This window comes from Podarcis bocagei, assembly GCF_964188305.1.
Source record: "Podarcis bocagei genome assembly, chromosome: 10".
In the NCBI taxonomy this organism is placed as follows: Eukaryota; Metazoa; Chordata; class Lepidosauria; order Squamata; family Lacertidae; genus Podarcis; species Podarcis bocagei.
Window position 1 is genome coordinate 14,512,334 of NC_138135.1, and position 25,511 is coordinate 14,537,844.

The window sequence follows — 25,511 nt, forward strand, 5'->3', positions numbered from 1 at the left end:
GACAATACTGAGCTAGACTAATGGAATAATGGTCTGATTCAGTAGAAGGCATCTTCCTATGTTCCTATGATAGCTAGATCTATCCATGCGTCCCAAATCTCTGAGTAGTGAGAGACTTCAGTGATTCCAGATCTTACCTGGGGTTCAGTTTCCTTGGAATGAAGGTCAATGTGGTGCCTTTAGGATTTATGGTTTTATTTACACACACAGAGAGAACCTGAGGCTAGCATGGAAGGGCTCACAGCATTGACATTTCAACAGACCTTTCCCTCCCCGTTAGGTTTCCAAGGGATCTCAAAGACATAGCTTTGGGTCCAGCACAGAGTGAGACAATCCGCTGTGTATCCAGCTTCCAGCATCAGCCAATACACACACTCTCTCACACACACAAAAACCCTCCGTGACCTATTGTTCCCCATCCTAGGTTAATGTTGCATCTAGCCAGGTGAAGGCAGGTGGGGAAAATGCCTATCCCACTCTCCTGTAGATCACCATCACTTAGCTGTCGCTATGGCAACACAGCATCTTTAAGATGCTGATGAGAGCGCTTAGCTGGCCAGCTAAGGCGATTTCCTGATAAGGAGAAATGTCTGACTGGCTCAACAGCTTCTTGTGGTTGATTCTAAAACTCACTGGATAGCCACCCCCCCCCCCATAACAATATATATAGTGGAATTTTGAAAAATCAGTGTTTGAACCAGGCCTAGAGAAATGATGCTGCGGTCCTGATATTGTTATGATTCATGGTTGTCTCTTCTTGTCATCAGTTGGCTCAATCACAGTTCCAGATCTCACTGATCCAAAGTGAGCATCTAGCTAGCCAACTGACATGGAGGGACATAGGCAGAGTTTCAGGACATAAAACCTAAACATAATTACACATCACAACAAAGAAAGTGGGGAAAAACTTTATTTAAAAAGGTTGTCTTTAAGAAGTGGACGACTAGAAGATCTACATATGCTGAGGTTCTTAATATAGTTTTCTGATGTGCATTATTTTCTTTTTTTAAAAAAAAAGATTTGAATGACAATAACTGTGGTATTTGCTGGTAAACGTACCCTACACAGAATCTTACTACATAGTGAATTTTACCTCACCTCTTTTTCCACCCACTTCTGATCGCTGCAGGGGCATGGTAATATTTCAGATCATTCTACTCAAGTCCTGTTGATTTAAGCATAATTCTAAGGCTGGATCCAAATCCTTGGTTCAAGAAGTACTCTAGGTCATTTAGGGTTGTTTACAGAAATGCCAGAACTTTGAACTTCGCCTGGAGCAAGCTCCCCTCTCCGATGGTCTTCCAAGACCAGGAAGGCATGAAGTGGGAGGAGCAAAGGCAGACATGCTGGCGCAGTCTCAGATTGCTTGTGAAAAGCCCTGGAGAGGAAGAGACTTAGGCAGCTGTGGAAGGCAGGGACCTTTAGTCTCTGCAACTGCCTCATAGGGGCACTCCTGAACAGATCCTGTTTCTTCTAATAAAGAGTTAACTTCACTTACTCTGTGTGATTTATTGCTGGCTCCCTCCTGACACTGGCCTAGTTTAGTCTCTGAAGAGCTTAAAAAAACCTGAAGGGATTCATTGTATTTTTGTATGGAACCATCTTGTGCCCTCCAGATGTTGTTGGACTACAACTCCCAACACCCCTGCCCATTGGCCATGCTGACTGGGGCTGATGGGAGCTGAAGTCCTGCAACACCTGAAGGACACTGGGCGGAGGAAGGCTAGTCTAGAGGAAAGTTCTCCGGTCTAAAATGGTACACATGCTGGAAGGTGGGCCTGGCTCTGGTAGACCATGTCAGTGACAACTACACTACAATTACAGTGTTTCTCTCTATTTCAGGGGTGAGGGACCTGTGGCCCTCCAGGTGTTGTGGGGCTCTGGGCTCCCACCAGACCCTGCTAGCATGGCCAAAAGTTAGGAATGATGGGAACTGTAGTCCAACATCATCTGGAGGGCAACACGTCCCCTACCCCTGCTTCGTTTGGTTCGACCTGGTGCTCGCACATAATAAATAGCTCCCAGCTCCATTAATTTTTTACACCGAGTTAACACAAATGTCTTAAGAGGTCTTTTTTTTACAGAATAGGGTGTGGGGTTGCTTGAGACCTGTCATGTCTCCAGCAAGTTCTGGTTTCCTTCCGGTGTCATGAACTGGACCTTGGGCACCACAAAGGACGAATTATTCCTCCTCATGGAGTTGTTCCTCCTTATGGAGTTATTCCTCCGCATGGAATTGCGTTTCCTCAGGGAGTTCTGGTGTGACAGCTCGCTCTTCTGGAGGGTCTGGATGAGGATGGAAGGCTTCTCATCCAGCTCCTTGGCACTGCAACGCGGTGCTGCGACTTTGCTTGTGTTGCCGAACTTGGAGTAGTCAACAGCGTAGGCCCCTTCTTCTTCTGCTACGATGGGCACGAAGCGGTGGCCCCAGAGGATCTCTTCGGATATGTAGGACGTTCTTGCTTGGGTGGTGATTCCAGTGGTTTCCACCACACCTTCAAGTATGACAATGATCTCTAGGTCTTGGTTGGCCAAGTCATTGGCGGAGATGTCGTAAAGAGGACTCCGCTTGTCAATGATGTGGCAAATAATCAAAGGGGCCACTAGGAAAATATTGTTGCTCTCAATGGGATTGTCTACCGGGACGTCTAGCTGGTGGATCGGGATGACTTCTCCTTCAGGGGTGGTGGTCTTCTTGACCACCTGGATCCGCACCGAAGCACTGATGATCATGCTTTTCCTCAGGTCCCCAACCCGAAACATGAAGCAGAGTTTGCCATTGCGTACGGCGATGACCGCGTTCCGGCTGAATATCAAGGTCTCGGCTCGCCGGTGTGCCTGCGCCGTCTTCATGAAGATGCAGCCCAACATGACGGCGTTGATGATCAAGCCCACAATGTTCTGGAGCATCAGTACGGTGATCGCTATGGGACATTCTTCGGTCATCATCCTCCCTCCAAAGCCAATGGTCACCTGGACCTCAATAGAGAAGAGGAAAGCGGAGGTGAAAGACCTAAGGGAAAGGAGAGAGGGGAAACAATGCACACCATTATCAAATACTGTATGAAGGGTGACTCGTGTTATCCATTACTGAAACTTATGTACCGTCGGGAACGAGCCAGCAGTATATCACACTGTGCAAGATGGAGTTAACTCTTTATTAGCAAAATTATGATCTGCACAGGAGTGTCAGGCCTAATGAGCACAGCGGCTCATCTCTGGCAGGTATTGCCCCCATGAAGCAGTTGCTGGACTGAAGGTCCCTGCCTCCCCATAGCTAGCTAAGTCCCCTCCTCTGCAGGGCTTTCCCCAAGCAATCAGAGACTGTGCCTGCCTGTCACCAATATCTCCTCCGCTCTTTTCATGCCTCTTCTGGTTCTGGGAGACCAGTGGGGAGGGGAGCTTTTAGAGGAAAGGTGAGTAAGAGGCAACAAGATAGAATATTTTTGTAAAATTCTCCATGGCATGGAGAAAGTGGATGGATGCAATCATCAACTGGGACTTTTCTTCAAGTGCCCCCTCTATAGGAAGTCCAGAGGGTAGCAACAAGAGAGCGGGCCTTTTCTGTGGTTGCTGCTCAATTGAGAGCCAGTGTGGTGTAGTAGTTAGGAGCAGTAGACTTGTAATCTGGTGAACCGGGTTCGTGTCTCCGCTCCTCCACATGCAGCTGCTGGGTGACCTTGGGCTAGTCACTCTTCTCTGAAGTCTCTTAGCCTCACTCACCTCACAGAGTGTTTGTTGTGGGGGAGGAAGGGAAAGGAGAATGTGAGCCGCTTTGAGACTCCTTCAGGTAGTGATAAAGCGGGATATCAAATCCAAACTCTTCTTCTCCCCAGGGAGACTCACCTGACTCCAACACTGGATATGTTTAGGTACCAGGCAAAATCATTCAGCTAGGATTTTGGATGATAATGATCTATGGTCTTGTAAATCAGTGTGTGTGTGTGTGTGTGTGTGTGTGTGTGTGTGTGTGTGTGTGGTGTTGTTGTTAAAATTTGTACACTGCCCCTCATCCTTAGATCTCAGGTCGGTTCACAACATTTTAAATGTACAGTTGTACCTCGGAAGTTGAACGTTTGGCAAGACAAACGTTTTGGCTCCTGAATGCCGCAGACCCAGAAGTGATTGTTCCATTTTGCAAACGTCCTTTGGAACACGAACGTCCATTGCGGCTTCTGATTGGCTGCAGCAGCTGCCTGCAGCCAATCAGAAGCTGCGCCTTGGTTCTTGAACATTTTGGAAGTCGAATGGACTTCTGGAACGGATTCCGTTTGACTTCCAAGGTACAACTGTATTTAATTTTTCTGGCGTATTTCCCCCTTGGTTTTAATCAATGTACGGCTTTCCTTTTGCTTTTCGTATAGTTGCTTTGAGTTGCTTGCGGCAAGAAATTTAATCAGTCATTGTCACTATTACCTGACGCAAGTGACGCAAGGCTTCCACCTATTGATGTCCTCGCTGGTTGTGCACGGCTTGTCCATGTCCCCGTGAGCAAAGGCCACCAGCCACCACATCATGGCGAAGAAGAGCCAGCTGCACAGGAAGGACATGGTGAAGATGACCAGTGTGTGGCGCCACTTCAGGTCCACCAGGGTGGTGAAGATGTCCTGCAGGAAGCGCCCTTGCTCGCGGATGTTCTTGTGAGCCAAGTTGCAAGCCCCGTTCTTGGCGATGAAGCGGGCTTTCTGTTGCCGGTCTCTGACGCGCGGCTTGCCCAGGTTCTCGGCCGCGATCCGTGCGAGGACATACTCTTCGGGGATGATGCTCTTCCTGGCTAGCATCTCCCTGTCACCATAGTCCACCGATCAACCGAAAATGGGCAGAGGTGGAGAGGATGGAAGAATCCTATAGAGACCTCTCGTGTATTCTGTTTGCTCTATCCGATTCTGGAGAAAGAAAGGAGCTTGCATAAGTCATCCCATCCCACTAATTCACTCCATTCTTGCCAATGATTATAGGCCTAGCTAGGACATGGGTGGCGCTGTGGGTTAAACCACAGAGCCTAGGACTTGCCGATCAGAAGGTTGGTGGTTCGAATCCCCGCAACGGGGTGAGCTCCCATTGCTCTGTCCCAGCTTCTGCCAACATAGCAGTTCAAAAGCACGTCAAAGTGCAAGTAGATAAATAGGTACCGCTCCGGCGGGAAGGTAAACGGCATTTCCGTGCACTGCTCTGGTTCGCCAGAAGCTGCTTAGTCATGATGGCCACATGACCCAGAAGCTGTACGCCGGCTCCCTCGGCCAATAAAGCGAGATGAGCGCCGCAACCCAAGAGTCGGCCACGACTGGACCTAATGGTCAGGGGTCCCTTTACCTTTACCTTTAGGAAAGAAATTTGGGGGAGATTTGCCAGGAGGGTGGGGATTCTCATCTGAGGATCAACGGTTTCTGTACAAGTTAGGAGAACTTTTGCACTCTTGTACAAACAAATCCAAGAATTCTGGGCTGCTCCAATCAAAAATTCTATACAGAATGGGAATGTATAGGTGAATACGTGAAGAAATAGGGTGTTAAAGCAGAACTCTTAATAGGCAATTGTTAAGCGTTTAAGGACAAGTAATTATAATTTATCAGTTTTCATGTTATTTTATTTTGTTAAAGCAACTAGAAAAAAATATTATGTTGGGAAGATCTCACACAGGTGAAGGGAAGCAGTGGGGTGGAGGGGAGGGTTAGGTTGAATTTGGGTAATAAAATAATATATGGGACAGCAAAGGATATAATAGATCCTTATAGAATAGTAATATATTGTAACCAGAATAGAAGTTCAAAAGGGGAAGTAAATGTACTTTTAGTATTTTCATTATTGTAATAGTTATTATTATTTCTTATCGGTAGAAGGCAATGTTAACTTAGACGTCTTCGTTTTGCTGTCTGTATAATTTTCTTAAGTCAATAAAAATATATATATTCTGGATTGCAACTTCAAAGCATTTGTTTTCATGATTCCATTGGACTTCCTTTTTTTTAGTGTAATACTTTTTGTTAGTTTTCAATTGCAATAACCCAGTAAAAGCCTCATTGTCACAATACCAAATTATAATGCCAATTGTTCAGATGCCAAATTATATTATTTTGTAGGCCCCTTCATGCTAGAATTTATGATTTGATAATTTACTTTAACTCTGCAGTTCCATTGGACTTGCATTCCTTGATAATGAAATCGTCTTCCCCCCACCGACCCCTGCAAAAATATATAGTTTGTCAATCTGAAGAGCTGTCACATGGAAAATGGAACAAGCCACTTTTCTTCTGCTTCAGAGGGTAGGACCCAAACTGATGTATTCAAATTACAAGAAAGGTGATTCTGGCTAAACATTAGAAAGAACTTTCTGCAGGTAAGAGCTGTTCAACAGTGGAACAGACGGCAGGTAGTGGACTCTGCTTCCTTGCAGGTTTTTAAGCAGAGGTTGGGTGGCCATCTGCCATGGATGCTTGAGTTGAGATTCCTGCTTTACGGGGGTTGGACTAGATGACCCTCGGGCCCCTTCCAACTCTACCATTCTATGATTCTATGGATGAGTCCCACAAAGGATTTGTGCCCTAGAAAAGCAAAACTCCACACGTTCGCCAACTAAACTCATATAAACATCATCCAAAGGCCGTTTGGGTTTAATTAATACTTTCTTGGGCAACATGAAAGGTTAAACGCACTGTTTTAACTCTTTCCCACATTATACCTGCATGTTTCTAGCAAATGGAATACAGTGGTACCTCGGGTTACATACGCTTCAGGTTACAGACTCCGCTAACCCAGAAATAGTACCTCAGGTTAAGAACTTTGCTTCAGGATGAGAACAGAAATTGTGCTCCGGTGGTGTAGCAGCAGGAGGAGGCCCCATTAGCTAAAGTGGTGCTTCAGGTTAAGAACAGTTTCAGGTTAAGAACGGACCTCCGGAACGAATTAAGTACTTAACCCGAGGTACCACTGTACTGTATATGAATGCATTTGGGGGTCTTCCCAACAAAGGCTGAGAAACACTAGGAGATAAGCAGAGCCTTAGCAGTTGTGTCAGTTTCATGATACAAGAAAGAGAAAGCATCTTTGTTTGGGAATCTGGTGTTTATTTACAATGCAGGAAGCAAGTTTTTGAGTCACACAGGGCTCTTCCTATATGCATGACACCCAGAAGCACAGAAATTGCTAATCCAGAAATGGCTGGGATACAGTATTAAGGGCAAGTATTCAGTAGCCCAGGAAAGTGATATCCCATTACCCTGTGGTCCGCAAAACAAGCAAACAATAAATAAATATCTAGCCTGATTGAAGAGCCCTGTTTGACTCAAAAGCTTGCTTCTAGCATTTTAAATGCTAGTCCTCCAAATAAAATGCTAGTTCTCCCAAGCACGTTTGCACATGTGCTTCATGTCAGGAGAAATGTTGTACAACAAACCAAGGACACAGAATGAGCGGCGCTGAACTAAGTTTTAAGTCAGAGTAGACCTATTGAAATAAATGGACCTAACTTGGGCATGTTTATGCATTTCGTTGGATGTACTCTGAGTAAAACATAGTTGATTGCTGCTTCTTGACTAGTAAAACGTGAAATACCTATAAGTGTTGACATAATATTCAACGGAAATGTCTGCTACGAATAATCCCATGAAGCCTGAAAAACGGAAAATAAAAAATAAAGACTATGTCATCCTGCAGGCACTTTTTAATCTGAGCAGGGGCAAGCGAGGGCTCTTTTCCCCTCAGTATGAGCCCTGAGCCATGCTAATAAGAGTTCTTCTGAGCATGTCTGAAATCCCTTCTTGTAACTCGTACAGTGGTACCTCAGGTTACAGACGCTTCAGGTTACAGACTCCCCTAACCCAGAAATATTAGCTCGGGTTAAGAACTTTGCTTCAGGATGAGAACAGAAATTGTGCGGCGGCAGCAGTGGGAGGACCCATTAGCTAAAGTGGTACCTCAGGTTAAGAAAGTTTCAGCTTAAGAACGGACCTCCGGAACGAATTAAGTTCTTAACCCGAGGTACCGCTGTATATTTCTTACAGCCAACCCTGCCTTAGACAAGGGAGAAAATCCCTTCCAGAACAGAGATGTGACTCTCCAAAAGCACAGAGCATCACTTTCAAAATCCACCACCAGAACTCTTACATAAAAGTTACTTTGAGAGGAGGGGATAACAGCTTGTTTTAAGTCCTGGGGTGTGGGGACGCCAAATGAAAATGCGAAGCTGCAACAGCTGCAGACACCTGAACTGTCTTCCTTAGCATTAAGGGGACACCGACTAAGGGAACTCAGACAAACCCAAGAAAGAAAGTGGAAACTTACAGAGATTCTGCAGCAACAGAACAGATGCAGCCTGGGCGCTTAGCCTGGCCAGATCCTTTGAGATTCCATGGCAGCTGAATCCCCAAGAGGCAAAAGGCAGGATTTAAGACGCAGGTATTGCTGGTCTTCCTCACTCTCTGCTCCCCTCTGGGATTCTTCAGCCGCCTGGTCTGCAGACTGGACGTGGTGGTCAGAGAGTTGGCAGAGCCATGATTTGGTCTGCCGTGGCCCGGGAGATGTTCTTCGGCGGAGAGGAAGAGGGAGGGGCGGAGGAGAGAGAGAGTGGATGAAGGAGATCCAAATTCAGGAAAGGCTGGCTGAGGCTGTGTATGGCGCTAGGTAGGAGAGAGGAATTTTGACATCAACAGTAGCAGCAACCAGAGCCCTGCCTCTTCTCATCTTCCTCCTCCCTCGACATACAGATCGTTGCAAAGTTTTCAGCGTTTCCCCTGAGTTTGGGGATGGGACAGAGAGAGCAGGGGGAGGGATGCTGGCCCCAGTCCAAGCACCACTGACGCAGAGAGCAAGAGAGAGAGAGAGAGAATTAAATTCTCTTTTAACCTCTGGCCTGAATAGGACTCAGTGACAAGCTACAGCAAAGAAACTCCATCTTCGGAGTCTCCATCCCGGCCAGTTGATTCGGTGGTTGGCTGTTTTCCATAAGAAACAGGGGGCTGAAATATGTGACCTTTCTGACCTTATAGGGGTCGAACCTCTCTTGGGAGGCCCAGCAGGCAATATAGTGCTCTCCCTTAGCTGTTGTGCCATGTGATTTAAGAGGTGCGATGAAATATACTCAGAGTCAAGAGTGGATTTCATGCTCTTTATTCAGCTCATAGTGGTGAGGAGGGAATGAAAGTCCCCTCAAAGTATCTGTTTTATATACATTATTTACACAATGGGCTGCATGTGATTGGCTAATTCCGGAATTCTCCTGTAGGCCAATCAGGTTGTGGATTCACTTCTATCTGGAGCTGGATTGGGTGGCTCCTGCAGACCAGTCATACTGCTGCATTGTCCTAGGACCAATCAGACTGCTGCATTCTGAATCCTATTGTTCTAGGACCAATCAGACTGTTGCATTTTGGATCCTATTCAACTCAGTACATAACATGCAATCTGGGATCCCTTGCAATGTCACAGAAGATACTGCAGAAGCCATCCTGGTTTCTGATTTGATCCTGGAATGTCCTATTTGCACAGAATAGGGATGTCCGATTCCATAATAATGATGATAACAATTTTATTATGTATACCCCACCCATCGGACTGGGTTGCCCCAGACACTCTGGGCAGCTTCCAACGTATATGAAAACTTAATATGAACCTACCTGGACCCTGAGATCACCTTCTGAGTTCCACCTTTGTGTGCCTCCTCTTCGAGAGGTCTGGAGGGTGGCAACATGAGAACGGGGCCTTCTATGCAGTGGCTCCCTGTCTGTGGAATGCTCTCCCCAGGGAGGTTCACCTGGCGCCTATAGACCTATAGGCGCCATGCAAAAATGTTCCTTTTAAACCAGGCCTTTGGTCTGTTTGATTGACATCCCATGCCCTTTTAAAATGTGGGGGTTTTGGGGGGTGGGGAGTTATTGAGTTGTTGTTGTTGTTTTGATTATGTATTTTGTGGTTTTATATTTTGATTTTATTCTGTGAACCACCCTGAGACCTGCCGGTATAGTGCGGTATATAAATTCAATAAATAAAATAAACAATAAAACATTTAACACTTTTTTAAAAAAAAAAAACACTTCCCCATACAGGGCTGCCTTCAGGTGTCTTCTAAAGGCTGCATAGTTATTTATCTCCTTGGCTTGGTGGCGGGGTCACAGAACTCTACATTCCGATGAAAATAGGGACGTCCTAAGGAAAAGCGGGACATTCTGGAATCAAATCAGAAACCGGGATGGCTTCTGTAAATCCAGGACTGTCCCTGGTAAATAGAGACACTTGGAGGGTCCGTCCAAGTACTGGACATGGAATCTGAGAAGACACTCTCCTGCTCCCATTTTCTCCTCCTCTGTAGCCCCTGTGCCACCGCCACCAATTCTTCCTCCATAGATCCCCCACTTCTTCTTTCTGTGCTGATGGCTGATGGCGTGTGAAGTGTAGGTGGGTTCCCACGAGGCAAGACACAGTGATAACAGCAAGAACATTTCATGACCTACATAACTAGGAAACAGGGGCAAAGCAACTGCTTATATACATTCCTGAAAGCCTGGGTCACTCCCACTCCCAACGTGATTGGCTGTCTCAACTTCTAAGCTGTGAATCATGACTCCAAGGGCCAATAGCAGAGGCCCAAGTCCTGAAATGTTCTGTGATTGGACATCATGTATCGAATCAGGACGCAGGAGCTCAGAATCCTTAGTCCAGGCTCAAACTCAGGCAAACACAGACCACTGAATATATAACACCATGCTCTGCGCAGACTGGATCTGCTGCCTAAGGCTACTGCTTCATCAGGCCTCATGGGTGGGACAGCCCTGCAGCCATGGAAGGTTTTGGAAGACATCGGTTGGGCCTGTGTCCTCCTCTGGAAAACTTAGCCACTCCCTTGACTTCAATGAGGCTTCCTTGTAACTGAGTTTCCCTGGATTGCGCCCAGCTAATCTTGTCTTCTAAATCTTGCAGTGGTTGCCCAAAGGTGAAGGCCCAAAATGGTGTGCATTATTTGCATTCGAAGTGCAAGCTATTGCTGTTTGAACACCGGCAAATCGTTTCCTCTAAATCTCTGGTCTTCTCATAAAAAGGTCTTCTTAACGTAAATCTCTCTCACACACATACCCTGAGAAATATGCCGTGGAAACTGAAGAAATCATGCAGGCCAAAACCCATTTCAAAACAAAACATAGCTAATCAGGGCACAGCAGAAGGAGGCCGTGAAGTTTTCCCACTGGTTTGAGCCGGCAGAGTGTATAATTCTGGCACTCAACGCCGTCTGTTTAATGGAAACTTGAATTCTTGGAAATCTGATTCCACTCCCCCCACCCACCCCAGCCAACTATTAGGGTTCATAATCAGAAGTATAAACAATAAGGCTGCTGTATAAAACGAAGTTTAGAAAAGTGCATGTGACTCTAACTGTCAACCTGAAGCCAATGAGATGCTCCATGGAGACAGTGATCAGATAGGCAGTGTGCTGTGGTTTAGACTTAAGAGTAAGATTGGGGAGACCCAGGTTGCTTCCAGGTGACCAGTTTATTGAGCATTCATCCTAATTTGATTCCTGCATTGCTGGGCGTTGTAGAAGAAGAAGAGGAGTTTGGATTTGATACCCCGCCTTTCACTCCCCTTCAGGAGTCTCAAAGCGGCTAACCTTCTCCTTTCCCTTCCTCCCCCACAACAAACACTCTATGAGGTGAGTGGGGCTGAGAGACTTCAAAGAAGTGTGACTGGCCCAAGGTCACCCAGCAGCTGCATGTGGAGGAGCGGAGACGCGAACCCGGTTATCCAGATTACGTGACTACCGCTCTTAACCACTACACCACACTGGCTCTTGTACTAGATGACCCTCGTGGTCTCTTCCAACTCTACAATTCTGTGATTCTACAACTCATCTGGATAGCAATGTCCCACACGGGGCTGCCAATAGCTTGCAACTAAACTTCGCTCCTTTGGCATGCAATTGACTTGGACTGAGATACGAGTCTCATGCTCGCTCTTCGTTTGCAAGAGTCAAAGTCCTCTTATCTCACAAGAAATGATAATCTTAATAGACTCCACTCTGGAGAACGACATAGAAAAGGCTAGAACCTGGTCAAGGCACTCAGTAATTTGCAAAATTAATTGTGGCAGCCTCTTGGACAGATTGTGGAAGACTTGCTTTCAGGGCAAGTTCTGCGCCGATATTAAACTGTTTTCCCCATCCCAAAAGGAACACAAGGATGGTTCTTCATTTCTAGGAGGCAGCTTGTTCCATGAAAGATTATTGCTTTTACTCAGAGCCTTTTTGTAGCTCCTAGGCATTTGGGGGGTGGGTGTAATTTCCATTCTGTATTTAAATGCATACCTACTTAATTCATGCTTCGCCAAATAACATTTGAACTGAAATGCAGCCTTCAGAATTTGCATTCCTCCAATGCTGTTCTCCATCCAACTGATATGTTCAAAAACGCATATACAGTGGTACCTCAGGTTAAGAACTTAATTCATTCCGGAGGTGCGTTCTTACCTGAAACTGTTCTTAACCTGAAGCACCACTTTAGCTAATGGGGCCTCCTGCTGCTGCCGCGCTGCCAGAGCACGATTTCTGTTCACATCCTAAAGCAAAGTTCTTAACCTGAAGCAGTATTTCTGGGTTAGCAGATGTAACCTGAAGCGTATATAACCTGAAGCGTATGTAACCCGAGGTACCACTGTACCATGGTTATGTGCGCATATGAATGCAAATATCCACAATAACGACATACAAAAATGCCTTACTCAACTGCTTCAATTGGTGAATTTGGCACTGCCACAGAAAATACCCCTTTGGCATCTGTAAAACCTTGGAACTCCCTGCCTATTGAGATCAAGCGGGCACCTTCACTTTACTATTTTCGGCACCTGCTAAAAACATTCTCATCTAGGCAAGCCTAACCAGAGGCTTAGAAATGCTGGTGTCAATTTTAATCTGTTTTTGTTATTTTAACCTCTTGGGTTTTAATGCACTGCAAACGTTTCCTTGGTTATATGGTTTTATCTTTTTGCAAACTCCTTTGAGATTTTCTTTTGCAATCAGGTGGTGTATAAATTTTATAAAACAAATAAGGTTACGCAGTGGTTCTCAACCTGTGGGTCCCCAGATGTTGTTGGACTACATCTCCCATCACCCCTGAGCTCTGGCCTTGCTAGCTAGGGGTGATGGGAGTTGTAGTTCAACAAAATCTGGGGACCCACAGGTTGAGAAAGGCTGGGCTAGGGGAAATATGCTTTGCCAAAATTTGCCAAAATATATGGGGGGAATTGCATACAATCTACAATCATCAGGAGGTGCTGGGCAGTGAGCCGCCAGAGATACATGTTTGCTGGGATAGCCAACACAGTGACTTCCACAGCTGAGCTACATCCCTGACCTTTGGCCATGCTGTCTCATGCTGATGGGGTTTGGAGTCCAACAGCATGCGGAGACAATGGGGCCCCCATCCCTGCTCTAGGTAATAAGGGGATCACAGGTACTGGAATAGGGACGCGGGTGGCACTGTGGGTTAAACCACAGAGCCTAGGACTTGCCAATCAGAAGGTTGGCGGTTCGAATCCCCGCAACGGGGTGAGTTCCCGTTGCTCGGTCCCTGCTCCTGCCAACCTAGCAGTTCGAAAGCATGTCCAAGTGCAAGTAGATAAATAGGTACCGCTCCAGCGGGAAGGTAAACGGCACTTCCGTGTGCTGCTCTGGTTTGACAGAAGCAGCTTAGTCATGCTGGCCACATGACCTGGAAGCTGTCTGCGGACAAACGGCGGCTCCCTCGGCCCATAGAGCGAGATGAGCGCCGCAACCCCAGAGTCGGCCACAACTGGACCTAATGGTCAGGGGTCCCTTTACCTTTAGGTACTGGAATAATTTCATCTACACACAGACTAGCTACTGTAAAGACTTCCTGTTCAGGTTGGGACTTTGCCTGAAGGAAAACAGGCTTCACTGTAAAAGACACAGCACATATTTCATTTCTTTAAAAAAATAGTGGCAATGAAATCCCAGTATACCTGAAGGAGCATCTCCACCCCCATCATTCAGCCCAGACACTGAAGTCCAGCTCCGAGGACCTTCTGGCGGTTACCTCCCATCAGATGTCAAGGAAATAAACAACTATCTGACTTTTAGAAGACATCTGAAGGCAGCCCTGTTTAGGGAAGTTTTTAATGTTTATCATGTTTTTAATATTCTGTCGGGAGCTGCCCAGAGTGGCTGGGGAAACCCCGCCACATGGGTGGGGTATAAATAATAAATTATTATTATTATCCATTTAAAAGAGAAGTTGGCAATAACTGCGTTTATCTGGATTTTACCTATCCATTCTCTTCTCCCCCAAAGGAAAATGATTGGGACCGTTCTCCATCTGCAAAGTCCACCCAGGAATTCAGCTACCATTCCCAGTGCTGTAAATCCTTTCACGCACCAAAAAAGGGGAACATTTCAACTCAGAGTACTCCAAGAAATTGCCAACTCTCCATGCCAAGGGATCAAATTGCTAAGGAAATACAAGGGAGGATTGCCCAGCGTTTTGTGAAGAAGAATTTATTGCACTGAAGTCAGCGTACATAACAGGTTTCGGTTTTATAAAAATTAGGCAGATGCAAAAATCCTTGGCAAAGTCTGCAGTGATGCTACAGTGTATAGAAAATATACATATATGAAAAGTCAGGCATTAGAAAAGCCAATGGCATGCATTTCCCCCCAGCCCTTTCACATGTCGGCCCGAACAAAGGATGCAAAGATGCCGTCTTCCTGAGCCAGCAGATTCTCGGGGGTGTCGTATTCCAAAATGACCCCTCGCTTCATCACAATGACCAGGTCTGCAGTCAGGATGGTGTGGACCCGGTGCTACAATTAAAAGACATATCTAAATTATTTCATTTCCCTACCAGGCATCATCTAGATCCAAGTTCGTACAATTATTGGACCAGCATTATTATTTGCAAGCAGCCTGGTGGAAGACCCCACACTCTGTTCCTTATGCACAGCTAAAATGCATTGGGGCTGAGCCACATGTTAAGGATTTAAGAGTGTGTGTAACCTGTGGACCAGCAGCAGCCACAACAGCAAAAGCTGAGCAGGGGTTTGAAGAGAGGGCTTGCTGCAGACCGAGTCAGAAACTACCGTATTTTCCCATGTATAAGATGATGCTTTTTGCTTTAAAAAAATTAGGCAAAAATTGGGTGTCATATTATACACCAGGCTTCCTCAACCTCAGCCCTCCAGGTGTTTTTGGCCTACAACTCCCATGATCCCTAGCTAGCAGGACCAGTGGTCAGGGATGATGGGAATTGTAGTCTCAAAACATCTGGAGGGCCGAGGCTGACGAAGCCTGTTATATACGGATGGTGAATTAATGGCAGCAGCAAGCAGGAGATTGGCAGCGGTGATTGGGTGGGTGATTGGTGGCTGCGGCAAGGCCTGCTGGCGATTGGCTGCGGCTGCGGCAATTGGACAGGCGATTGGTGGCTGCAGCAAGTAGGTGGGTGGGCTGTTGGTGGCGGCGAGAGGGCAGACAATTGGCGGCTGCAGTGAGGTGTGCGATCGGCAGTGGCAGGCAGGTGGGTGAGCGATTGGCAGAAGTGACCACCCCCACCCACCCCCAAAAGCTAAACAACTTAATTTCTTAATTTGGGGTTTAAAAAGATAGGGGTCGTCTTATACATGGGGGCGTCTTATACACAGAAAAATACAGTACCTTTTTTAAAAAGAAAGAAAGATGTATACCCAAGGCATCATTCCAAGGGAATGAGTAAAGAGCACATTGTGATTCTCTGGGGATATATAGCTGACTGGTGCAGGGAAATTCCCGACACATTGACACTGCCTTGCGGAATGCAGGATCCCATCTCCAAGTCCCAAAGGAGAATGCTGGAATACCCCGTAGTGGGAATTGCTACAAAATCATAGAATTGTAGACTTGGAAGGGACCACAGGGGTCACGTAGTCCAACCTCCTGCAATGCAAGGATCTTCCGGTCAACATGGGGCTCAAACCCACGACTGAGATTGAGGGTCTCATGGTCTACCAACTGAGACATCTCAGTTGCAGAGCAGAGTGTTCCTCTTCAGGGTTCAAGCCAGCCAACCAGCCCTGTTTTGGGATACTCCATTCCAATCCTCCCCTTGTTTTCCACCCCTTCTCTTTGCCAGTCTCTGCTCAGTCCTCTTTGGGCTGTTTTGTTTGGGCTTTGCTTCCTGCCCCCTTAGAGTCTTTCCTCTGAAGTTCCTTTTTTAATTTATTTAAATCTTGGGGTTCCCCCAAGCTTGTTGATACACCCCTCCCTGCACAACGATGACCGACTTCTTTTGTTACGTAAGAATCCACACTTGGATGATGAGTTATCTGTTTGCACATATAATTAAATTCATAGGCTGCTTTTCTTTAAAACACACACACACACACACACACCTACAACTCACCTCAAAGGTATCTAAAATTTGTATGCTACAAATTCAAAACAAAAATAACAAAAAGGCACAAAGCACTGTTAAAATAAACTGTAATAGACCTAGTTGTAGTAGAGCAATCATTCCTCACATGCTCAAAGGAAAAGGACTCTCTTGGCTTGCTTGCTAAAGAATGAAAAAAGTGAGAAGAGCTAATTGTCTTTGGTGTTCCAAAGCTCTGTAGAGCAATTACATAATAAAAGGTTCTTCTGATTTGCATGGGTGTAATTCATAAATGTTGGCACCTGCAGAAGGGCCTCATTATCTGATCTCAAATTTCAGAATAGTGGTGGGGTTAACTTCATATGGGAGAAAGTGGTGTTTCCTCGGTGGGCAGCCCTCACACTATTTAGGGCTTGGTTGTAGCAGCTATTCTAGAAAATATGCCTGCATCTCTCTTTTTGTTTTGGAAGAGTGAAGCAGGCCTCCACGTTTAATACAGGAATAAATTCTGCCCTACTGTAAAAACCTTTGGATCTCAAGTGTCAGAATGCCCCAGACCCCCCGCCAACACTATCATGATTGACTGTTCAGAGACTGAATGAAGAACGGGACCATACAGGACTGAGTGAATGAGTACCGAAAATCTTTCCGGAATCCTGGGTCAAGAGTATCTATTTGTTTGTCTTCACCAAAGTGGTGAAAAGGCCTCCCTCTTTGAGGAGCAGGTTGGCTGCCGCGTCACACTCGACGAGATCGCCTTCGGACAAGACTAAGACGAGGTCTGCATCTAGGATTTGAGAGACCCGGTGCTGGAAGGAAGAAAAGGAAAGGAAAGAAAGGAAAGGGAAAGTAACAGAAAAGGAATGCCATGCAAAGAGCAGGAAAGCTTAGAATAAATACAGACAGAGATCTTTATTGAAAGGACAGGAGCATGTAAAGTAAATATGCCAGGATTGAAATCAGCATGGTGATCTATATAAGAACCCACTAAAGCAGTACTTATTCATTCCCACAATTACCTCCTTCTGTTGAGTGGATGGGTATTATTGTCCCAAATACACGCCATAATGCCTCATTTAGGTTGTTCCAAATTCAGTGACAAAGCGAAGCCAGAACTCTGCATGAACACTTCCCTCGTTCTCTTACAATGGCAATGGCACCCACCCAAGAGGGGCTGGAACTGAGTTCTGGTACATTCCAGCTGAAAAAAAGCCCTGTCACAGGTGGTTCAAAGTCTTGGTCCTGACCTTTAAAGCCCTAAATGGCCTTGGTCCAGTATACCTGAAGAAGCATCTCCACCCCCATCGTTCTGCCCGGACACTGAGGTCCAGCTTTGAGGGCCTTCTGGTGGTTCCCTCCCTGCGAGAAGCGAAGTTACAGGGAACCAGGAAGAGGGCCTTCTCAGTGGTAGCACCCACCCTGTGGAACACCCTCCCATCAGATGACAATGAAATAAACAACTATCTGATGTTTAGAAGACATCTGGAGGCAGCCCTGTTTAAGGAAGTTTTTAATGATGGATGTTTTAATTTTTTTTATATATCTCTTGTTGGAAGCTGCCCAGAGTGGCTGGGGAAACCCATTAGATGGACAGGGTATAAGTAATAAATTATTATTATCATCATCATCACACATCTGCACCCAGGATCTGCCATTTCCTAGATGGGAAAGGTCTCCTTGTATGGATTTCGATCCCTCTCAAAATTCTAGAGTACTTTCAACTTGGGATTTCATCTAATACTGGCAATATTTGAATGTAACCCAAAACCATGGTTAAGCACTATACGCATGAACTGGAAAAAAGGCCCCAAAAGGACTTGGGCTCATACGCTTCTCCCTTCACCTCCTCCTACATGGTTGGTTGAAGGATTCTCAATGCTTTTGTTTTCACTTTCATAGTATCCTGTCTTGTCTTTGTGTATGAGGCAGAAGTCATGGTTTACAACAAACCTTTGTTAGGGAAACAGGCCAGCTTCATAAACCATGGTTTGAAGTCAGCTTGCTTTAAAAAATAAATAAATGACCAGAGTTTGTTTTAAACCTCTATCTCGTGTTTGGACATAGACACAAGCCAGGATTTTTCGAAAGTACACAGAAGTCTTCAGAAGGGATGGAGGAAGACTTCTGCAGGGTTTAGTTGTGCTTTCTGAGAAGCCTGGCTTGTCGTTACATATGAAACAGAGATTGAAGAGGGGCAGGAGAGGTGAATGTAAGCCGATGGTGAGCTTCTTTTTGCTTCTGCATGTGGTGTTTCAGGACATTGTTTCCAGCAGACCAAGTTTATCATCTGCTGGGGAAATGCGGAAAGGAGGTCCACTGTGGAACGGCGTACTTACAGCTATCGTCACCACTGTGCGATCAGCGAAGGCAGTCATCACAACCTTCTGCAAAATGTTCTCCTAGCAAATGAGAGATGCAACAGTCACTTAATGACCACAGGAGTGGAGCTCTGCACAGTAAGCTTTTCACATGACCACACCTACAGAAGCTCCTGGGTCTGGGTCTTGCATGGCTTGTGGTTAAATATTGAGTAAACCTGACCTGTAAAATTCACCTAATCACCCGTACATATGCATCACAATTGAGCACCCATGTGGGTCACTCACTGCCTGTATAAATGTGGCTTGGATTAGATGTTGGCAGTGCTTTTTTCTGGGGGTACGTAGACCCCTAAACATTTTGTAAATCTTTGTACTTTTGCCCATTTACTGTACTGTGGTACCTCCAATTGCACACAGGATCTGTTCCGGAGCTCCAATCAGATCCTGAGGTGTGCGTATCCGGAGGTGCCACTTCTGCACATGCTCATGGTGTGGTTTAGCACTTCTGCGCATGTGCACGACACCTAGAGCATTTCTGTGCATGCACACATGGCGAAACCCAGAAAAATACTTCCTGGTTTGCCGCGCATGTATCCCAAAGGATATGTAACTCGAGGTGAACGTAAGTAGAGGTACCACTGTATTTATTTTTCCCAATTTGAACTATAAAATGGTGATTTTCTTGAGTCAAAATGAGAGTACCCCTAAATATTTGTTTTAGGGGGGAAAGCACTGGATGTTCGAATCAAAGGTGTGTTGCCAAAGATAAAGTCTCCATAACAGTCCCACTTAGGAAAAAAATGCTTAGGAACCACAGATTCCATTAAAACAGAGGAATGTAAGGAACCCAGTGAGACAATGAAATAAGATTTTCTCCCTCCCCACATTTCCTAAAGCACCCATGTCCAACATCTCCCATTCAGGGGCTGGACTTTCCCTGACCAAGCTCTTTGGGAGATAGATCCTCTAATTGGGTTATGAGGTCATCAGGGCAAAATACCACTTTTGCCCTGGAAGGCATTCTGTACAAAGTGGTGGTAAGACCTCCACTGTAATGGTTCAGCACCTGACTCTTGAGCAGATTGGTCTGAGTTTTGCATATTATTATGGAATGGTTCCATGATCTACTACGTGAACATGGAGAAACAAAAATGTGTCAGTTGTTTGTGGTTTGGGGTAGTGCTGGGGTGGGGAACCTAAGGTGTGGGGATCAAATGTAGCCCTGCAAGCTTCTCTGCCTGGACCACAGAACGGTCCCCAGGCATGGTCCTCCTTCTCAGCCACACCCTTTTCCATCAGGTCACACCTCTCACCCGTGATGCTTGGCACCCGACTTGAGTGTTTTTGCCTGGCTGCAATGTGTCCTTGAACAATGATCATGAATCTTGCTTGCCTGGATGGGAGATAGAGTGTGAATGTGAAGCTAGCCTGGTGTGTGAAGGTACAAGGTACATTTGCTTCTCTGCCCACGTTCCCCTCTGGCCCTGTCCACCTCTGGCATGTGGCCCTCAGAAGCTACTTCAGAAAAGAATGTGGTCCTCAAGGTGAAAAGGGTTCCCCACCCCTGATGCAAACCGAAGAAGAAAGTCCTCTGAATGGGTGGAACTAGGTGAACAGGATTGTCTTCTTCAGTCTTGGCTGAAGGTAAAAATAAATAAATTACATTCCTTGCTCTTCCTACTTTTGTCTAGTGCCATCCACAATTGTCATGTTGGCTGCAGATGTCTGTCCAGAAAGCGATGCAGCCCGTGGCCTGAAATTGGTTCCCTTTTTCTTAAGAAAAACACAAACAGGAGGGCAGTGGTTTACTCACCGTGGCCATGTCGATGGATGCTGTGGCTTCATCCATGATGAGGATGCTGCTCTTGCGTACAAAGGCTCTAGCCAAGCAGAAGAGCTGCCGCTGGCCTACGCTGAAGTTCTCGCCTCCTTCAGTTACTATAGCATCTGGATGGGAGGACGAGGAGGCAATAATTAGAATTTCTACACCTGTCTCCAGCTGCTATTTATCCCCAGGAAAGCCTCTTGTCAGCAGGCTATGGGATTCCACAGGGATCAGTAAGGAGGAGTGTTGGAGCAAGGTGCCATTGGTACATCAATGGCATGCAATTCTCTTTCTCCATAATATCTGTCCTAAAGCACCAGGAACACAGCCCTGGGGCCATATTGGACTCACAGCTGTCCATGGAGGCGCAGGTTAATTCTGTGTCCAGGGCGGCTGTCTACCAGCTCCATCTGGTACACCAGCTGAGACCTTACCTGCCCACAGACTGTCTCACCAGAGTGGTGCAGGCTCTGGTTATCTCCCGCTTGGACTACTGCAATGCACTCTAGGTGGGGCAGATTTTTGAAAGTGTACACCCAAAAAAGTAATGTGTGAATAGGACAACCAAAAGACTGCAGGCACATGGATCATGCAGAGGGGCAGGATTGGGTGCAGCTCCTCATCAAGTGTGCACCTGACCACAAACCCAGAGTTGTTGCCAACATAACTTGTGGAACGGCTCTCAGAAACATCAAGCAGCCAAATGATTCCATTGCAGGCTAGACTCTTGTTTTTAATCGCATGTGTTGATAGGGGCAAACTAGTATTGCATCTGCCCCGGATATACACACCTAGACCTCCTGGCAATGACTTGACCATGTTCTTCAACTGGGCAATCTCCAGAGCTTCCCAAAGCGTATCATCCGTACATTTGCACTCTGGATCCAAATTAAAGCTAAAGAAAAGGAGATGTAGAAATGCTCAGAGTTTGTTGCTGGATACATTGCCTAGTTAAATCTTGGCTGGACTGCTCATCCGTTCAGTGAGCACATGCTTATTTTGTTACACTTCTATCCTGTTGTTCTTCCGTCATAGATCTGGATGTGTGATAATGTGGTTCCAGACCCAGACCTGCTTAGCTTCAGCAAAGTGGTGGCCTCATGTGACTTTAGACCATATACTAGTTCCCTTTTTATTTGAATCTCCTCTTTCACATGGCACATTCTTCCCAGAGCGAGAGAATCAGCAGAGTGGGAGAGAAAGCAGGGAAAGACACAAGCAAACCTGAAGCCCAATGTAAACGTATCCAAAGCCATCGAACATTTCCTATCTGTTGCAGTGGGGTAGCAGTGGGGGCTAGCCTCTCTTCCTCCTGCCCTATGCCAGTCTGGGAACATATATCAATGTGGAGAGTATGACACAAGATCATTCATATTCTCCAACAAAATAAACATATTTTGTGCCCAGAGAACCAAATTCTACCCCCCGCCCAAATAATTTGTATTTGGCACAGATTTTGTTCATTATACATTTGTTGCTGTTGTTGTTTTCTTTTTAATAATTTTTATTAAATATTTTATTAGTTTACAAAAGTACGTGCATTGCCTCCTTTTCAGGTAATAATAATAATAATAATAATAATAATAATAATAATAATAATAATAATATATTTATACCCCACCCATCTGGCTGGGTTTCTCCAGCCACTCTAGGCGGCTTCCAGCAGAATATTAAAATACAATAACCTATTAAACATTAAAAGCTTCCCTAAACGGGGATGCCTTCAGATGTCCTCTAAAAATCTGGTAGTTGTTTTTCTCTTTGACATCTGGTGGGAGGGAATTCACAGGGTAGGTGCCACTACCAAGAAGGCCCTCTGCCTGGTTCCCTGTAACTTGGCTTCTTGCAGCGAGGGAACCGCCAGAAGGCCCTCAGCACTGGACCTCAGTGTCCGGGCAGAACGATGGAGGTGGAGACGCTCCTTCAGGTACACTGGTCCTTCAGGTATATTGGTTGTGAGAACCTGACTTTGGGACATCCTCTCCCATCTCGACCAACAGCATTTAGGCAGATGTAAATATCTCCAAGTCCACCATAACCAATGTTCCATCAGTCTGTCACAGTCTCTGAGGAAAGTGAGTCACAATAGGAGACTCAGAATCGTAGGCGAGTGCGCATGGGGAACACTTCCTGATTTAAGGAGCACAGTTCCAGTTAATAGGACTGGCCTGAAATAGATGGATAGCCTTTGCTTTCTCACTGAGCATCACCACGTGGGGGAACTTTTGAGTATTAGGTATCCTGATTCAGGGCCTGAGTGGTATGTTCCAAGCAATTCTGAGCTGGTTTGCAACTGTGCTTTGTGCATGCCTGTTTGGTGGTCAAATCCACAAGTGAAAAGGTTCAAAGGCAACAGCTGCCCTAGCTGTGCTTGGGGAAGACTCAGATGAGTCCCACCCAAAGATTGCGGCAACATTCTCTGAAATCCCCACTATGCAAAATTCTGGGTGCACAGCAACACCGCAGCTCACCAGCCAAGGGAACTGCAAGAGGAGGCATTTGCGCTTACCGAATGGAACCACTGAATAATATGGGATCCTGCAGGATTATGGATAGCCTCGAGCGCAACATATCCAGGGGTATCTTTGAAATGTCGATCCCATCAATAACAATCTTGCCTGAAACAGAAAACACAACAGGTGAGGTGCTCATTGATGTAAATAAAGCCTACAGAAAGGCAGAAAGGCACCTTGAAACAACCCCAAATGCCTGTTGGGTCATAGGGCAACGCTTTGGGGACAGAGGTCTAGGGTCCTACTCAGAGGAATGAGCGGGGGGAGTGGGCGATGCAGCAGGCTTGGTGTTAATCATGTTTTGAAGCAATATACTCGATGTTAGAATTCCTGCTCCATGATTGCAGTCATGGGACTTTTGTCTATCACATGACGGTATATGTTTTGACTCTACAAAGTAGGAAGTGACGGAGACAGTATGTTTGTGTTACTGTGTTCCGTGAAATGGGACTATTTGTTCTTTTTCTCTTTGCTGTCTGATGCTAGAGAAAGAAGGAGCCATGTTGCAGTGCTCCGTGTATGCTGGTATGTAAATAAAGTAGATTAGCCAAAATGCTGAGTTGCTGAGGTCTGTTACGCAACTGCGCAAACTCTGCGGATCCCTAAGTGTGCCGGTGTTGGTTGGCATCAGTTGCTGTGATGTTCGGGCAGAAGAAAGCTTTTGAAGCTCCTGAACGAATGACCAGGACGGAGAGAACATGTCAGTTGGGCATGTGTCTCTGCCAGGGTCCTACTCGAGTGTAGGACGAGCTGCTGACACTTGACCACTAAAGTCATCTTGGGCTAGTTACTGCACCTGCATGGGCCTCATCTTCTGTTCTGTCTCAGACTATACAATAGCCTTCCCCCAAACCGGTGCTCTCCAGACATTTTGGTCTACAACCACCATTTGGCATGCTGGTTGGGGCTCATGGGAGTTGGAATCCAAAGCATTTGGAGAGACACCAAGCTAGGAAAGAGTCAGCTCTAGAGTGAGGGGGTGCTGCTAGCTGGGTTTTACCAAGGCAGAGTTTAGAACACAGATCTTTCCTGATGCTGCTGCTGCTTCATAAATTCATCACTCTCAAGTTCAAACACAATCCCTGGAACTGCATACACTTTCATCTCCATTCCTTTTGTCCTTTCTGATGTAAGTGTGATAGTTTGAACCCTAAGCCCAAGTGAAAGGTGTATAAGAGCGGTTGAAATATAAAGCAGCAATTCATTAATTAACCAGTAATAGGGGCACTGAATAGGAGGAGGCAGCAAACAGGTTGGCTGGGAACGTGGTGAGAATCAACAACGCTGAATACCGCAAGGCACTGAAGTAGCCCAAATGTATTCCATTGCTTGCACTTGAAAGAGTGTACTTTTTAGAGTCATAATATCATGACTCATGAGCCTGCAATACAAGGTCTTTTCTGATCAACTAGCTTGCTTCTTAAATCTTCAGCTAAGCTCTGCTAGACCAAACACAGCTATCCATCAGCCCTAAATGAACATACCGGTGTGGGGAGTGGCCCTAAGGAAGAGCAGCAAAATGTGTGGGTCACCTCTGGGTCCAGATTCTTGGTCAGCCTATAGAAGCACCTACCCTTTACTGATCCAACACAGCCTGACGGAGAATTATTGACTGACCCTCACTCCTTTGTTCCCTCCCCCCTCTTTCTCCCATTCTCTTTTGTTCTTCCCATAAAGGAAATATTTTGATTCCACGGCGCATGATTAACGACGCTACTGAAGGGATAATTTACGACGTGTTGGACACGGGGGCAGAGAAAAAGCAGCACCTAATGTAGCTGTCACTATGGGAGGCTGATCTAACTCAGCCATGAAATAGGATATGGCCCTTTTGCGTTTTGGCTCTTCCTTCTAGATGATTGGCTGCATAAGCCTTCAGCTGCAAGGAGAGGAGAGAATAGCTCAGAACAAATGCTTAGTGGCAGTGTTATGTACTAACCCTGGAACCTAGAACAATAGGCAAGTAGGATCCTAGAATGCAACAACTGATTGGCTTGCAGGAGAAGACCAATCAGGCTCCAGGAAGAAGTTCATCAGCCTGTTAGGCTGGTAGGATCCTAGAATGCAACAACTGATTGGCCTGCAGGAAAAGACCAATCAGGCTCCAGGAGGGAAGCAGAATCAGCCAATCAGACGGGACTCATTGTGTAAATAATGTATATAAAAGCCTGAGGTTTGGGGGGGCTATTCAATCACTGTTTTACAAGCTGCAATAAAGAGCATGAAATTACTACAGGACTCAGAGTATATTTCAGGCGGTAATGGTGAGGCGTTAAAATGGGCTGGGTTAGCGATGGGGTACCTGAGCGCCTCCGGATGTTGCTAGATTGCAGCTTCCTTCATCTCTAGCTATTGGTCATGCTGGCTGGGGCTGATGGGAGTTAAGAGTCCAACAACATCTAGGGTTCTCCCCCCCCCACAACAGGTTCCCTGCCCTTGGAATAGGCAGGGAGTGATACTGGACCAAATGGACCAACTGGACCAAATGGTCAGGGGTCTCTTTACCTT

General features: G+C 46.0%; 2 protein-coding genes across 11 annotated transcripts in view; both read right to left on the reverse strand.

The window, feature by feature from the left end:
• Positions 1-893: 893 nt before the first annotated feature.
• KCNJ8 (potassium inwardly rectifying channel subfamily J member 8) lies at positions 894-8,738 on the reverse strand. Its single transcript, XM_081210360.1, has 3 exons — positions 8,281-8,738; positions 4,417-4,886; positions 894-3,013 (listed from the first exon to the last, which is right to left on the reverse strand). The coding sequence occupies exons 2-3, from the start codon at positions 4,779-4,781 to the stop codon at positions 2,113-2,115; spliced, it is 1,266 nt and encodes a 421-aa protein (XP_081066486.1). The 5' UTR covers positions 4,782-4,886; positions 8,281-8,738; the 3' UTR covers positions 894-2,112.
• Positions 8,739-14,478: 5,740 nt separating this feature from the next.
• ABCC9 (ATP binding cassette subfamily C member 9) overlaps positions 14,479-25,511 on the reverse strand; it is a 95,136-nt gene continuing 84,103 nt past the window's right edge. For 6 of the 10 annotated variants that reach the window (XM_081209779.1, XM_081209775.1, XM_081209782.1 and 3 more), the window contains 6 exons: positions 23,000-23,108; positions 21,282-21,385; positions 20,479-20,612; positions 18,681-18,743; positions 16,982-17,153; positions 14,661-14,800 (listed from right to left, as the gene is read on the reverse strand). In XM_081209779.1, coding sequence (XP_081065905.1) covers positions 17,016-17,153; positions 18,681-18,743; positions 20,479-20,612; positions 21,282-21,385; positions 23,000-23,108 — 548 coding nt within the window. In that variant the 3' untranslated portion in view covers positions 14,661-14,800; positions 16,982-17,015. Of the gene's footprint in view, positions 14,801-16,981; positions 17,154-18,680; positions 18,744-20,478; positions 20,613-21,281; positions 21,386-22,999; positions 23,109-25,511 lie in introns of all 10 variants that reach the window. The other 4 variants (XM_081209780.1, XM_081209783.1, XM_081209778.1 and 1 more) reach the window with 1 other exon arrangement.

Excerpts from the sequence above, each read along its gene's own strand:
- KCNJ8 (XM_081210360.1), bottom strand. The coding sequence starts at position 4,781 with ATGCTAGCCAGGAAGAGCATCATCCCCGAAGAGTATGTCCTCGCACGG. Across the intron at positions 3,014-4,416 it reads CCTTGCGTCACTTGCGTCAG|GTCTTTCACCTCCGCTTTCC; the intron begins GTAATAGTGACA and ends CCTTTCCCTTAG.